Genomic DNA, 17,421 nt, shown 5'->3' on the forward strand with positions numbered 1-17,421 from the left:
GATATGAGAATCACACCCCTATGACTGAAAACTAGCAGGTATGATAAAGTATATAAAAGGTTATAAAATCATTATACCAACAATTTTAATGAAAAAAGCTTGTTAGTGATGCACATTGCACTAACAACACTATGGGGGCAGTGTAGAGGGCAGCTAGGACGTGACAAGTTCCCTTTAACTTATTTTCTGCCGGTGTGGAAAATGGACAGCACACGGACTCCGTGTTATCTGCTGTGAACCAGAATGTAGACGATTTTAAGGTGCCATTCACAGTAAAGACTAGTGCATGTAATTAGTAGGCAGCGTTTGGGCTCGTTTGGTTTGAGGACGGGAAGACGGAGCTGTAGTCAATCATGTCTGCAATTTGTGAATATCAATGGCCCAGGTTTTACAACGGCTAATCTGAATGTATCCAAAGACAGATAAAAAGGTATAAATTCTCAGGCAGAAGGAGTTCACTGATTGATTCTCAGTTCACTCATTCTACAGTCAGCAACAGACAGTAAATGCAAACCATCATGTAGAAACAAATGACGTGACATTTCCAAACATGCCCTTGTATGTTTTTTCAACTGCAGCAAAATCCATACAATTAAGTTTTAAAGTGGCACACGCTCCATGCCATTTACCAGCCAAACGTCACCTGGGCAATGACAATTATGCATCATTATGAGGAGGCCAGGAGTGGCTTGGAGCGGCTGAGTGATGCCAATCCATGTCTTCCTGCAACATTCTTGTGGTCAAAAACATTATACAGTGAAAAACTCCAAGTACAAGCTAGTATTATTTAGTGCCAGTGCTTTATGTATCATCGGATGTAGACCAGACTAGATAATACGGCATAAATTACACTTAAAATAGATCCATTTCTTAGTGCCGTTTCCTAATTAATGGTAAAAGGGAACAGTGTGTATTTTCTCCTACTTTAGATTAGTTAAAGTGCACTTATGGCTTCATCCAACTGCAAATAATGTTCCTTCACGGATCTAGGATATTTGTTCACCATAATCAGCTAAATGGGGAATAAAGTATACAATAGTAGTAACAGGAGCAGAGACGGCACTGCCTGCTACCAACTGCAATAATGGATGTGTAATACACGTCAGTGCATGGAAAGTAGACACCTATAGCAGAATTATTACACAATGGATTACTTGTAAGTCATATAAGCTATTCCTATAATCAAATACTCAGAAATCTACAATGACTGCATAGGAGAAAAAAAAATCAGTTTATAATGTATATATCAAGCTGCGGAGTTGGCAGTACACATTAGAGAAGGCTGGCTGAACCCAGTAGAAGCAGAATAGGAAAGTTGGGCGTCGTCAGACGACATCCGCCAAGTGCCAATAAGAGGAGTTTTCCCATGTGCATATGGCTGGCATATACCTGAGCCGCCCAGCAGTCTGACATGGATGGGTCAGCACCACATCAGTACCACCTCCCTTACCAACTGCCCCATTCATTAAGACTACACCAGTCTTAATGAACAGATCGCTGGAGGAAGATGTGGCACATGCCACTTAATGAATTAGGCACAACTTGCAAGTAGTATGCGCCTCCTCGAGAAATGTTACCCGAATCAGGGACTGGAGCCCATTTGTGGCATAAGTTATCCGTATTATAGCTTTTGATGAATTTGCCAGCCGGACTTCATCATATTCCGCCCCACTTTTGCAAAGCTGGCCGAGACTGGCGTTAAAACGCCAAAAGTTGTCAACATTTTTTGCGACATTTCAAGGTGTTTTATGCAAGAATACTATGAGTAGTAGTGAGTAGACCTCTGCGATTACAGCAGAGGCTGTGTTACTACATATATAATATATCTATAGAAATTAGGATAAATATTTTTTTGCCAATTTACTATAAAGCTCCCCTTGGCTATTAATTCATCCTAAAATTAATTTTCTCTCTTAAATATCTTTATTGAAACCTTAGCTTTCACTTTTCAGAATGAAGTGACATTACTCACCGGGTACTTATGATATAGATATTGTCTACCATCAATACATGAATAGCTGCGGAAAAGAATGGTTTTACAGACATTGAAATACGGATGTATTATACCATACATGCCAAATCTGGCCGGCAGGGGGGTTTTATTTGGCGCACGACACCAGAACCACCACCCCTATGTGGGGCCATTATACTGTATGGAGAACCTTGTGGGGCCCATTATACTGTATGGAGAACCTTGTGGGGCCCATTATACTGTATACCGGTTGACCAGTGACTTTGTCCAAGTTTTTCATTTTGGCCCACTGTGTGTTTGAAATCCCTGTATTATACCGTTATGAAACCGGCCTTACGCAGAGCAAATATGCTTGGAAACAAAGGAAGGAAAACTAGACAGACACCCCATGATAATTATCCCTACAGTCAAAGTTTACTCTGATTTACATTCTTTTACAGCCCACTGCAAAGTAAATGTTCCCATTACTTACCAACAGCCAGATCCTAGGGGATTAGAATGAGGCAACATCTAATTCGGCCGCCTGACTGTTTTTTTTCACAACTATGTGGCATTTCTAACATTCCTTGGATTCATACTCTACAGTGGGTCCACAAACATTGGGGTCTCAGGAGCGTCTTCTTGCTGCTTAACTACATCCAAATATACCCAATGGTACATATTTATGCCTCCTTCCAGAAAGAAGACGCCACATAACTACTGCCGGGAATACTTAAATGTAAATCTCTAGTACAGCTACACCACATAAAAAGTGCACATACCATACCCAGAGCGAAAAGCAAAAACTACAATGAACTGGTAGCTCATGCGAGGGGACCAAAAATTAAAACAATATAAGAAAATTATCACCAGTAGCAAAATATGCAATATTCCAGAAGGCAATGGCAGGGCAGCAGCATCCCCGAGATGGGCGACGGCATCCCCAAGATGGGCGACGGCATCCCCAAGATCTATATTGAATAATACTTATGAAAAAGCATAAGCACTTCAATATATCAATAATTATCCAAATTAGCAGTGAGACTGTGGCAGCAATATAATCTAGGATCAGGGGAATAGCTATTATCCTTGGCTGTATTTTATCTACCCGCTTAATTTCAGTGTCTAAATCCTAACTAAAAACAGTGAGCTGGAATTTCTATATGTGGTCCGCAGCTGTCAAATATATGGAATTTCCACTGGTTAACTCCTCTTGCAGAGTTCTAGAATAAATTGAAAAAAGTCTATGCGGAGCCAAATAACTACATTTAGAGGGGGGGGGGGGGTGATACAGATTTTTTGGTGCAAAAAGTGAAACCGCAAAATCTGCTGTGTAATAACTTAAAAGGTTTGTCCAGTCTAAGAAAAACAGTCTGCAGTCAGTCCCTTTATTTGCACGCTGTCACGATCCCCCTATATTCCTTGTGTCGGTGTGCAGTCACATGACCACATATGTGTCATTTATATACTTGTGGTCACGTGCCAGCTAACCAAGAGAAGCCAGATGAGACTAATCAACACGTGACTGCGTTTATGCAAATTGCATACATGTGGTCAGGTCACTGCCCACCCCCACAGGAGATACAGGGGAATCGTGACAGTGTGCACATCACACACTTGCACAATTTGGCAGTTACAGAGTGCCTGCTGACTTTCCTTCTCACACACCGGGGCACATTGGTGCTGGAACAGGAAAAGAACCTTCCCCAAACTGTTCCTACAAAGTTGGAAGCACACACTTGTCAAAATGTGTTAGGCTACGTGCACATTGAGCATTTGGTGAGTTTTTTTACATCCATATTTGTAAGCTAAAACCAGGAGTGGGTGATAAATCCAGAAGTGGTGACGAGTTTCTATTATACTTTTCCTCTGATTGTCCCACTCCTGGTTTTGACTTACACATACTGATGTGAAATACTGACCAAATACTGAACAGAACACGCTTCTTCTGCTCCAGAGTCGGCGTGCTTTACACCACTCCATCAGACGCATGGCGATGTAGGGCTTGTAAGCAGCTGCTCGGCCATGGCAATCTAAGCCATGAAGCTCCCGGCACAGGTTTTATGCGGATGTTAATATCTGAGGGGTTTTGGTTGTCAGAAGAACATTGCACTATGGCACCAGCTCAGTGACCCCTCGTGGTCTGCCACCTCACAGCTGTCCTGCTGTGGTTCCCAAACACTACCACTCACAGCTGATGGTGGAATATTTAGGAGGGAGGACATTGCATTTTCTGATTGTAGCAATGGTGGAGCCCTATTACAGGACAACGCTGGTATCTGAGCTCTTTAGAACAAGCCATTCTTTCACAAATATATTTTAAGGTACAACATACGACTAGGGGCTGGATTTTATACACCTGTGACAATGGGACTGAATGAAAAATCTGAATTCAGTGATTAACAGGTGTGTCCCAATACGCTTGTCCATATAGTTTATATGAAGGAGGTTGTTTTGATGGCAAAGACTTGAATATCAGTAAATGCAAAATTGTATAAGTGACAGATATTTCTGCAACAAATCAGACGCTTGTGAAATCTCTTTAAAAAAAAAAAAAAAAAGAAGCTTTCAAGGTAAAAGATAGGCCATCAATGTAAAAGTAATGGACAATTCTTAGCATAGGTCATCAATGTCTGACACCCGTCACCTCCGCCATTTAGTGTCGGCAGAAGTCACCAGCCAGAAGTAGTCACTTGCTACTCCATCTGTAGTGGCCGCCGCAGGGTACTGCACATCCATCTCCTATTCAAATCAATAGGAGGCGGATGTATAGTACCCTGCGGCGGCCACTACCAGAAGACAAAACAGCTCCGCAAGGGAGTACTTCTTGCTGGCGACTGCTGCCGACACTGAAAGGCAGAGGTGCCGGGTGTCAGACCCCAGCCGATCAGACATTGATGACCTATGCTAAGGATAGGCCATCAATGTAAAAGTAGCGGACACTCTCTTTAAATAGTGGGAACCAATCAGGATTACAAGAGTCCAAACTGCTGATGTGACACGTCCACTTCTATAGGACTCATTACTAAAACAGGTCGATAAAACTAATGTATGAGCCAGCCAGATACAAGAGCTATAGCTGGGGATGTGTCAAACCAAAATGCCACTAATCCATGAGAATGAATGCGGCGGAGCTGCAATATGAGACGACTACTCAACCCCCACACACGGAAACATTTTAAAATATACAACTGTATACCCAATATATTAACCAGATCAGGGAGGTGCTAAGTGTGACTATATATGTATGTAAACCCTTAACTTTTTCGGGTGTAAAAAAAAAGAGAAAAATTCTTAAAAGTTCCAAATTGCATGAAATTATAATACTATCTGCAGCTTTAGGTTTAATTTATCATTTGAAACCAGACAGATCAGGCAAGTGGAGGGGATGTTACCCAACATCATTCACGTGCTGCAAAATATTTCTGCACGACCATTAGCCTGCGGTATGGAGTCTATAATCAGCAGCAGATCGATTCTGGTTGCAAACCTTTTTCAGTTTTTCCTCCATTGACTCCAATGAGGAAGTGACAATCCGCATTGGAATGATGCGGATTACCAGTGAACTGCGCAGAGGATCTCTTTATAAAATCATTGTTCTCACCTTACCTCCCAGGACAAGGATTTTTTTTTTTTTTTTTTGGGGGGGGGTTAAATAATCATCATTAGTTCTTGGAATTCTCAGCAACAAAATGTGGGTTTGTAGCTGCAGATTTTGGCGGATTTGCTGCGGAGAATCTCTGCAGACAATCCAGCCCAAGCGATCTTACAATGTGATCTCTGGTGACATTATTCTGCACAGTCTGATCAAAACCTTCATGTGGCAAAATATACAAGATTATATTAATATTATCTTCACGACCGACCGTATGGCCAAGAGAATGACTAATTATTTCTATGCACTTCTGTTGGCCGCTCTATCTATGGGGGTGGCATTGCTGTTTCCTCACCTTCCTCCCCATCACTTATGCTTCCATACTGGACATACTGATAGTGCTGGAGGTTAGCGGAGCTGAGGTGGAATAAACGCCTTGTAGCGGCATTGTAGTGTTTTGGTTTTCTTTGTCAGGGCAAAAATGTATAATTTTGTGGCAACTTACCATAAATCACAGGTCGTGGTTCTAGACCGTGGCAAAAGGTGCACTGCAGCCAAAAAGTGGGAATGCTGCCATTTACTGTAACGTGTGTGTATATATATATATATATATATATATATATATATATATATATATATATATATATTATATATATAGCCCAGTGCCACCTGCAATCTGCCCAGCTTGAATTTTCCATGACTTCGGCAGAGAATGCCTCTAACTATGAATAACTAGCGATAACCCCCTTACCACACACAACACTGATTCCTCGCAGATTTCCGAGGCCGCCCAGTCACCTATATGGGGCTTGCAGAAGTCCATGCACATGCTGCAGACAGTCGCCCCAATAGGATGTATAGGATGGATCTCTCTGTACTGATTATATGCACATCTTCTGCCTTAGAGGGGTCCTCCATTATAGCCAGCCCCTCCAGATCTCTTCTATGTGGGCTCATCTGTCTGTGGTTACACATATACCTGGCACACAATACAATGGCACCATAGGGTTTACCAGAGTGCATGGAGAAAATGAATGAATGAAATAAGAGTAAGCTATACCCCGGAGGGAGAATGCCAGGGTAGCTGGTGGCACAGGCTGCAGGATGGTGCCCACGTCCTGCAGAGAGCAGCCCTCCCTGACAGTGCACGGTGCCCACACCACTCACCTCCTGAAGTCAAAGGGCATGGTGTACCGCCTCCCAGTGCCAAGGGCGCTGATTTAAAGGGGCCGCTCCACGGGTCCAAGCAGCCGGTGCCACAATCCTCTTCAAGCCTGCCGGCTAGACACAAAGGAACTGTCGTCAGCAGAGCTCGCCGAGCGGCCTGTGATTGGAGGAGAGCACATCCGGCCCCGGCTGCAGCCACGTGGGGTGCCCTGACTGCTGGCATCCTGCTTCCTGCTCCGGGATCGCTGCTGGCACAGAGGATGCGAGCTGCCTGCCAGCCAGCCATAAAGCTAGCAGGCATCGCTCTGTAGTGTAGTGCTGTTTACCAGGAGTAATACCAACAGCTATTGTTCTCAGTTATCAGTCATTCCTAGGTGTGATTAAACTGATCACTTTCTATGTGTGCTTGTAACATGGCATTGGGAATTCTGCTTTGTCCCTTTTTAGTAGGGATTGTTAGAGATGCCCCTAAATAATGAGAAGTCCATATCACCACTACTATATCTTACATCTGATCTGCAAAAGGGGTTCTTGCCTTCATACGGGGTCTTTATTTAAAGGGAACATGTCAGCACCCATTTACATATAGAAGTAGTGGCATCTGTATAGATTCTTGCCCCCACCCCATTAAAATGATATCTTTTTTGTAGCAATGTGCCAGTCATGAGAAATCTATTGTAGAAGCCATATGCAAATGAGGCTGGAAGTGCACAGGGGCGTGTCACTGTGTTTGGGCTCACTCATCAAAGTGCATAGAAACGCCCCTATGTACTTCCTGCCTGATTTGCATATGGCTTCTACATTAGATTTCTCAAGACTGGCACATCAGATCTCTTTTATTGGGGCACAAGGTCCTCTACAGCCATATCACTACTGCCATATGTAAAGACGTGTTCACAGGTTCCCCTTAACCCTATCCTATTTAATATGGTGCCAGAGCAGCAGCAATTTAAAGAAAGTTACCCATGCAGACCCAGTCCAGAAACTGTCTTTCTACACCAAAGTCCAGGAGCTGAACATCATGAGAGGATGCCCACTCATCAGAGGATGTCTAATCATCGGAGGATGCCCACTCATCATCAGAGGATGCCCACTCGTCATCAGAGGCTCCCCACTCGTCATCAGAGGCTGCCCACTCGTCATCAGAGGCTGCCCACTTGTCATCAGAGGCACTCCACTCGTCATCGGAGGATGCCCACTCGTCATCAGAGACTGCCCATTTATCAGAGGCTGCCCACTCATCATCAGAGGATGCCCACTCATCAGAGGATGTCTAATCATCAGAGGATGCCCACTCATCATCAGAGGCTGCCCACTCATCATCAGAGGCTGTCCACTCGTCATCAGAGGCGGTCCACTCGTCAGAGGATGCCCATTCGTCATCAGTGAATGCCCACTCGTCATCAGAGACTGCCCACTTATCAGAGGCTGCCCACTCATCATCAGAGAATGCCCACTCATCATCAGAGAATGCCTACTCATTATCAGAGGCTCCCCACTCATCAGAGGCTGCCCACTCGTCATCAGAGGAGGTCCACTCATCATCAGAGGATACCCACTCATCATCAGAGGATGCCCACTCATCATCAGAGGATGCCCACTCATCAGAGGATGTCTAATCATCAGAGGATGCCCACTCATCATCAGAGGATGCCCACTCGTCATCGGAGGCTCCCCACTCGTCATCAGAGGCTGCCCACTCGTCATCAGAGGCTGCCCACTTGTCATCAGAGGCGGTCCACTCGTCATCGGAGGATGCCCACTCGTCATCAGAGACTGCCCACTTATCAGAGGCTGCCCACTCATCATCAGAGGATGCCCACTCATCAGAGGATGTCTAATCATCAGAGGATGCCCACTCATCATCAGAGGATGCCCACTCGTCATCAGAGGCCGCCCACTCATCATCAGACGCTTCCCACTCGTCATCAGAGGCGGTCCACTTGTCATCAGTGAATGCCCACTCGTCATCAGAGACTGCCCACTTATCAGAGGCTGCCCACTCATCATCAGAGAATGCCCACTCATCATCAGAGAATGCCTACTCATCATCAGAGGCTCCCCATTCATCAGAGGCTGCCCACTCATCATCAGAGGATACCCACTCATCATCAGAGGATGCCCACTCATTATGAGAGGATGCCCATTCGTCATCAGAGACTGCCCACTTATCAGTGGCTGCCCACTCATCATCAGAGGATGTCTAATCATCAGAGGATGCCCACTCATCATCAGAGGATGTCCATTCGTCATCAGTGGATGCCCACTCGTCATCAGAGTCTGCCCACTCCTCATCAGGGGCTGCCCACACAGCGATGATAATAAAAGTATATGTGTAGCGTTTATAGTAAAACATCAGTGAGGAGAATAACTAGTGCACATGTGGCGATTATATGGCGGGCAGCTAGAAGGGGCCGCTATTTCACACACACACTCCTGTTTGTCTAATAGTGATTTTCTATCTTGCCCAGGGTAAACAGTCTGTGACAAGTAGCTGTCGTCTCTCTAGGGTCCACTGAGCGGCTGTCAGCGCGTGCATTCATGTGTTATGTACTGAGCTGCAGAGAGTGCATTAGCCGCCCTGTAATGGACCAGCGCTGCGCCTCCACTACCTTCTAAGTGCACCCACTCTGGCCGCTTTATTGGCCAAGATGGTATAGTATGCAGAGGGCATACAAGGCTACAAGGCATTTAGAAGTCTCTTTTAACAGAACTTTACAAAATAACTAATTTCACTTATTTTTTAAATTTGCGTCTAACTAATGAACCCTAAAGTGGTTTTCCACTGTAAGGAAAGTGGAAACTAAACTCTTTAAAATAACAAAGCAAGTATTGACACTCTTTAGATCCAGCGCCAACACTGCTCGGGTCTAAGTGCTTTGGCTGCAGTGGTGACACAACATTGACAGCTTGCTTCACCGCTGCAGCCAATCATTGAGCTCAGCAGCTTGTGCCACCTATCTCGGCCCAGGTAAGCCAAGGGTGCTTTCACGCTGCTTTCAGGCTCCCGTTCAGTGATTCCGTCAGGGCTTAAGTCCGACTCCCTCATAAAACGGGATTCGAACGTATGCACCGACGAAACCATAGACTATAATGGTGTCGAGAGAGCGAACGTGTGCTCTGCTGTTCATCATTTTCAGGTGTATACGCCTACTGGAGAGGGACACTCCGATGTAGTAGACTACGTCTGGGTGTTCGTCTCCAGTAGGGTTACACGCCCGAAAATGATACACGGCAGAGCACGTTCACTCTGCCGGCACCATTATAACCTATGGCCCTGTTGGCACATACGTCTGAATCTCGTTTTGCGGGGGGTTCGGACACAAGCCCCAACGGAACCCACGAACGTGCAGATAAGCACAATGTGAACTCGCGCTTAGACAATAAGAACCCAGCAGCAGCGAGGTGGTGGTGCTGGACCCAAGAAGGGGGAGTACCTGCTCTGTTTATTATTTTAGGTTATTACAGCTTTTCGGGTTCACTGGGCTAAAACTGGAAACCCCTTTAATTGAACTTATAGTATGTTTCAATGTGTCTAAGGCCGTTTTCACACATATTACTTTCGTTCGCAGTCTAAGTACCACCACAAAGTCCAGGCCAGCTGTGGGTCTCTGAAATAGACCTCATCAGCAACACATATGCTTATGAAGCTGGCAAAGGGAATCTGTCATGTCTCCAAATGCTGTTAAACTGTAGCAGTGATTGTGGCCGCTTCGTGCACATCGCCATTACTGAAAGCTGGCGACTCCCGGGAGGAATAAAGTTAGTTTTCTCCCAGTAGCCGCACATTCAGTGAGGCGGCTAGACAGCATTGAAATGCTAATAACCTGCAGATTAACTCTATATCTGCAGGGTAATAGCATTTGGGGACATGACACTTTCCCTTTAAGCTTGTGGCAGGCGACCCGCTGCCGGTCTGGACATCGTTGTCTATATTCGGACTGTGAATGTCAGATGTGTGAACCCGGCCTAAGGTGAATTCACAAGTGGCAGATTTGTTGATTTTCATCTGCTGAGATTCCTGCAGGAAATCTTCTGTGTGTGAATATATCCTGAGAACAAGTGTAGAAACTTTGTACTATAAATGCCTCTTTTCCATTTATTAGCCACTCGTACTAGCCTCCCATCTACCTCCTGAAGTAATCATTCTCCCTGAAATACAGGTAAAATCTGTTTTGAGACCTGACAGACTTTTAAGTCACTGAGGAATCAGGTTACATGTTGCCCAGAAAAGTCTATGGAGAGAGGAGAAAGTAGGAGCCCAGTAACCCAGAGGTGTAGAGACACAGAAACTGTGCTAAGCTTCTAGTATTATGTCACACAGTGCTGGATTCACAGAGAGATGGGGGAGCAGGAACCCCTCATGTCTGTGTGTACGTGAGATATAGCACCTAGTCTCAACCCACTAGCTGACAATTGGAGAGAGCTTGTAGACTGGAAAACTAGTGAGAAATGCAGAATACAAGTCATATAATGGTCAGAAATAGCATTATTCCTCATAAACACATATCATTGATGCAACCTGTGCAGCCGCACAGGGGCCCAAAAGGTTAGGGGGCCCACTTTCATCTTCAAATCAGCGAGCAGCTTCTGTCACAGACACAAAGAAGGGCCCGTATACTGCTCTTGCACATGGACCCAAGAGGTAAGGGGGCCCACTTTCATCTTCAAATCAGCAAGCAGCTTCTGTGACAAACACAAAGAAGGGCCCGCATACTGCTCTTGCACAGGGGCCCAGGAGGTAAGGGGGCCCACTTTCATCTTCAAATCAGCGAGCAGCTTTTGTCACAGACACCAAGAAGGGCCCACATACTGCTCTTGTACAGGGGCCCAAGAGGTAAGGGGGCCCACTTTCATCTTCAAATCAGCGAGCAGCTTTTGTCACAGACACCAAGAAGGGCCCGCATACTGCTCTTGCACACGGGTCCAAGAGGTAAGGAGGCCACTTTCATCTTCAAATCAGCGAGCAGCTTCTGTCACAGACACAAAGAAGGGCCACATACTGCTCTTGCACAGGGGCCCAAGTGGTAAGGAGGCCCACTTTCAGCAGCTTCTGTCACAGACACAAAGAAGGGCCCGCATACTGCTCTTGTACAGGGGCCCAAGAGGTAAGGGGGCCCACTGTCATCTTCAAATCAGCGAGCAGCTTCTGTCACAGACACAAAGAAGGGCCTGCATACTGCTCTTGCACAAGGGCCCAAGAGGTAAGGGGGCCCACTTTCATCTTCAAATCAGCGAGCAGCTTCTGTCACAGACACAAAGAAGGGCCCGTATACTGCTCTTGCACATGGACCCAAGAGGTAAGGGGGCCCACTTTCATCTTCAAATCAGCAAGCAGCTTCTGTGACAAACACAAAGAAGGGCCCGCATACTGCTCTTGCACAGGGGCCCAGGAGGTAAGGGGGCCCACTTTCATCTTCAAATCAGCGAGCAGCTTTTGTCACAGACACCAAGAAGGGCCCACATACTGCTCTTGTACAGGGGCCCAAGAGGTAAGGGGGCCCACTTTCATCTTCAAATCAGCGAGCAGCTTTTGTCACAGACACCAAGAAGGGCCCACATACTGCTCTTGCACACGGGTCCAAGAGGTAAGGAGGCCACTTTCATCTTCAAATCAGCGAGCAGCTTCTGTCACAGACACAAAGAAGGGCCACATACTGCTCTTGCACAGGGGCCCAAGTGGTAAGGAGGCCCACTTTCAGCAGCTTCTGTCACAGACACAAAGAAGGGCCCGCATACTGCTCTTGTACAGGGGCCCAAGAGGTAAGGGGGCCCACTGTCATCTTCAAATCAGCGAGCAGCTTCTGTCACAGACACAAAGAAGGGCCTGCATACTGCTCTTGCACAAGGGCCCAAGAGGTAAGGGGGCCCACTTTCATCTTCAAATCAGCGAGCAGCTTCTGTCACAGACACAAAGAAGGGCCCGTATACTGCTCTTGCACATGGACCCAAGAGGTAAGGGGGCCCACTTTCATCTTCAAATCAGCGAGCAGCTTCTGTCACAGACACAAAGAAGGGCCTGCATACTGCTCTTGCACAAGGGCCCAAGAGGTAAGGGGGCCCACTTTCATCTTCAAATCAGCGAGCAACTTCTGTCACAGACACAAAGAAGGGCCACATACTGCTCTTGCACAGGGGCCCAAGAGGTAAGGGGGCCCACTTTCATCTTCAAAACAGCGAGGAGCTTCTGTCACAGACACAAAGAAGGGCCCGTATACTGTTCTTACACAAGGGCCCAAGAAGTAAGGTAGCCACTTTCATCTTCAAATCAGCGAGCAGGTTCTGTCACAGACACAAAGAAGGGCCCGTATACTGTTCTTACACAGGGTCCCTCTTCCTTCTGTGTCCGCCACTGTGCTATGGGCCCATACTGTGCTCCTGTGTTCCTCCAAGATTAGCGGTAGACACACCAATGTTATTTATCTGTGGATTTTTTAAAAAAGAATGGGAAACGCAAAATATGGTGACATGTAAATCACCTGACAGGCTGATAGCTAAACAAACATTGACAATAATAATCTTTATTTATACAGCACCAACATATTCCACAGTACTTTATAATGTAACTGATACAAGTACAAACACTGTCAGTCATTAAAGAGTCACAAGCTAACAATACAGACAAAAGTGAGGACGCTGCTCACTAGAGCTTACAATCTAGGCGGAAGTAGGGGTAAAGAGTGCCTGTTTTGCAGTGTACTCCAGCCATATTTCTTAAAGGGATTGTCCAGTGCTTTTTTTATTGATTGCTTTTTCTTAGCATAGGTCATCAATATCAGATTGGTGGGGCTGCAACCCCCGGCATTACCACCTATCAGCTGGTGATGGCGGCGGTGGGATGTGATCAGTTCCAGAGATGCACCACACAGCTCCATCAACAGTCTAGTGACCACAGCCGGGATTGCACATCCGCCCCCTACTCGAATGGATGGGCGTGGATATGTAGTACCCCGCTGTGCCCACTATACAGTTGATAGCCCTGTGCTGTTCCACCCTGCAACTGATTACACACATATAACCTGCATCGGGAACAGCTGGTTGGCAGGGGTGGCAAGTGTCGCCCCCTCACCAATCTGATATTGATGACCTATCCTGAGGAAAGGCCATCAATATATAAGTACTGGACAGCCCCTTTTAAAAAAAAGGTACAACACAAAGTTTCACAAGCTTGTCATCCAGACACACATCATCTAGGATTACCTGCGGTCAGAAGAAATAAACTGGCTGCTCCCACCTTTATCTCCAGGTTACTGCCGATTACCAGCTGAAAGGATCCAACACATGAAAACATAGGTTATCAGTTGTTTGCGCATAATAACCCTGCTGAGTCAGTCATTTATCTCCTGTTTAATGTTTATCACCACCTTATTGATTTCATTTTCCTGGCATAAGAAGAGAAAAGGTGATCTAATATACGGAGCAATTAAGGGATAATAAAGTAAAATGTCTACTAGTGTTACATAAAAAGATTTTTAATCATCTCACTTCATAGTAAATCAAGGACCCAAAGCACCAAGATACCAGCTTCAAGTTTATTGTGCGGGCATAGCCATTGTGTCCATACAATAACCAGAAGCCAAAACATCAATCCTCAAGCCCGCCATACACATTGGATGGCTGTCGGATGCCATTTTAGCCGGTTCTCCCATACACAGGAGTGCTTATTTGGCTGAGCGCTCCTTTGTTCCCTATGAGAGCCATTCACAGACATGTCTGGCGGCATTTATCTCTGGGAGCTAGTACGACCAGCAGTCAGATATGGGACATGGTGGATCGATATTTTCCCCTACACATTAGGGTTCAGCCGACATTAGTCCAAAGTGTGGGAGGCTTCAGAGTTAATTGCACTAGTGTGATCCTGCAAGTGATCTTCATTTACCAACGTGAGCTTGGGACCCAGCGAAGCTCAGGGCCAGAGGCGATGAGGCAGGGCATGTGCCCCGGGCGCAGCCGGCAGCAAGGCGCCATCGGGCCACCTAATGCGGAGCTCCGATGTGTCTCCCCCGGCGGCTGCATTTTGCCGCCTCCGGGACTGGGAGTCTGCAGTTCTTTTGGATAATTAAAACTCTGACCTCCAGGTCAGGGCAACACCAGCCGCGTGATCAGGTCTTGTGATCACACTGCTGACGTCACTTGCTGACGCGCAGAACATTGGTGGTAAGAACTCCTGTGGAGCTGAAGACTCATAAGATTAAGTGTAATGGGGGGAGATTTAGTGTGTGGGGGTATTTAGTGTGTGTGGGGGTATTTAGTGTGTGTGGGGTGATTTAGTGTGTGGGGGTGATTTAGTGTCTATGGGGGTATTTAGTGTTTGGGGTGATTTAGTGTGTGGGGTGATTTAGTGTGTGTGGGGGTATTTTGTGTGTGTGGGGGTATTTCATGTGTGTGTGGGTATTTTGTATGTGGGGGGTGATTTAGTGTGTGTGGGGGTGATTTAGTGTGTGTGTGTGGGGTGATTTAGTGTGTGGGAGTATTTAGTGTGTGAGAAATTTAGTGTGTTGGAGAGATTTAGTGTAGTGGAGGGGTGGGGTAGATTTAGAGTAACGAAGGGAAGATTTTAGGACACAGTTTGGGGAGCAAGGAAGGGACAGGTGCAGACACAATATGGGGAGTGGGAGAAATTTGAAGACACAATATGTGGAGCAAGGTGGAGATGGGGGGCATGTATGAGGAAACAGTATGGGGGATGGGTGCAGGCACAGTATGGTGAGTGGGGGTATGGGTGCGGACACAATATGAGAAGCTAGGGAAAGAATGTATGCGGACACAGTATGGGGAGCGAGGGTGTTGGGATGGGTGCAGACACAGCATGGGAAGTCAGGGGGGATATGTGAGGAGGCAGTATGGAGAGTGAAGGGGTAGATATATGAGGAGACAGTATGGTTAGCAGCAGGGGCTGGTTGGCAAATGTTGGTCTAGGGGTCAAGCATACAGCAGTGGGCTATGAAACCTACAGAAAAAATGGAGTGAAATACCCTCAATGGAATCATATCAATACTACTTGATTTGCAGTAAAAAATAATTTTTTATTGAACATCATTCTTAAAAAGGACAGACAGTATAAATAAAATAGCAGGTCATCAGTGGGGGGTACACAAACCAGAACAGCCACCAATTAAGTCCGTGTAGGATGTATGCATATGTGAATACTACTTTATTTAGGTATTAGCAATCTCAATGGCATAGGCATATGCACAAAGTATCCATATTAATATTCAACCCATGGCAAAAATTATGGAGTCACCGGGCTCGGAGGATGTTCATTCAGTTGTTTAATGTTGTTGAAAAAAAGCAGATCACAGACATGGCACAAAACTAAAGTCAAGGAAAAAAATGTGGTACTCAGTAAGGGTATTTTTTTTCAGACCAAGCAGAGGGATAGCCGCATGTAGGTCAGCGGCGCCTGCGGTCGGGGGACTTATGCTGCGAGCAGCCGGCTGCATCTCCCGGCTGCATCGCCGCTGACCTCCGTGCCACACATGAGCCGCTAATGGCCGCCATGTTTTTCTGAAATGCCGCGTCGCTGATTGGCCGCGGCCAGACCAATCAGCGACCCGGGATTTCCAGGACAGACAGACAGAGACAGAAAGACAGACAGACGGGATAAGACAATTATATAGATAGATGTAATGATAGCTATCTCCCCAGTGCCTTTACCTGACATGCAGCCCAATATCATCAATGACTGTGGAAATTTGCATGTTCTCTTCATGCAGTAATCTTTATAAATCTCATTGGAATGGCACCAAACAAAAGTTCCAGCATCATCACCTTGCCCAATGCAGATTTGCGATTCATCACTGAATATGACTTTCATCCAGTCATCCACAGTCCACAGTTGCCTTTCCTTAGCCCATTGTAACCTTGTTTTTTTCTGTCTAGGTGTTAATGATGGCTTTTGTTTAGCTTTTCTGTATGTAAATCCCATTTCCTTTATGCGGTTTCTTACAGTTCGGTCACAGACATTGACTCCAGTTTCCTCCCATTCGTTCCTCATTTGTTTTGTTGTGCATTTCCTGTTTTGGAGACATATTGCTTTAAGTTTCCTGTCTTGACGCTTTGATGTCTTCCTTGGTCTACCAGTATGTTTGCCTTTAACAACCTTCCCATGTTGTTTGTATTTGGTCCAGATTTTAGACACAGCTGACTGTGAACAACCAACATCTTTTGCAACATTGCATGATGATTTACCTTCTTTTAAGAGTTTGATAATCCTCTCCTTTGTTTCAATTGACATCTCTCGTGTTGGAGCCATGATTCATGTCAGTCCACTTGGTGCAACAGCTCTCCAAGGTGTGATCACTCCTTTTTAGATGCAGACTAACGAGCAGATCTATTTTGATGCAGGTGTTAGTTTTGGAAATGAAAATTGACAGGGTGATTCCATAATTTTTTCCTCAGAATTGAGTGATTCCATCATTTTTTCCCTCCGCTTAGTCTGAAAAAAATTACCCTTACTGAGTACCACATTTTTTTCCTTGATTTCTTTTAGTATTTCTTAAAGCCATAAAGTTGCCATTTGAATACTGCTTTGAGCAGGGGTTTGAATACTGCTTTGAGCAGGGGTTTGGACCAGATGACCCAGGAGGTCCCTTCCAACTCTACCATTCTATGATTCTAGTTTTGTGCCATGTCTGTGATCTGCTTTTTTTCAACAACATTAAACAACTGAATGAACATCCTCCGAACCCGGTGATTCCATAATTTT

General features: G+C 45.7%; 1 protein-coding gene across 1 annotated transcript in view; it reads right to left on the reverse strand.

Annotated features, from left to right (window-relative positions):
• ERGIC1 (endoplasmic reticulum-golgi intermediate compartment 1) overlaps nt 1–6,872 on the reverse strand; it is a 101,159-nt gene extending 94,287 nt beyond the window's left edge. The window contains exon 1 of the mRNA XM_073651309.1: nt 6,714–6,872. Coding sequence (XP_073507410.1) covers nt 6,714–6,733 — 20 coding nt within the window. The 5' untranslated portion in view covers nt 6,734–6,872. The remainder of the gene's footprint in view (nt 1–6,713) is intronic.
• Nucleotides 6,873–17,421: the final 10,549 nt, after the last annotated feature.

This window comes from Phyllobates terribilis, unplaced genomic scaffold (genome assembly GCF_046119375.1).
Source record: "Phyllobates terribilis strain yellow unplaced genomic scaffold, ASM4611937v1 Scaffold_11__3_contigs__length_659146591, whole genome shotgun sequence".
NCBI classification, from domain to species: domain Eukaryota; kingdom Metazoa; phylum Chordata; class Amphibia; order Anura; family Dendrobatidae; genus Phyllobates; species Phyllobates terribilis.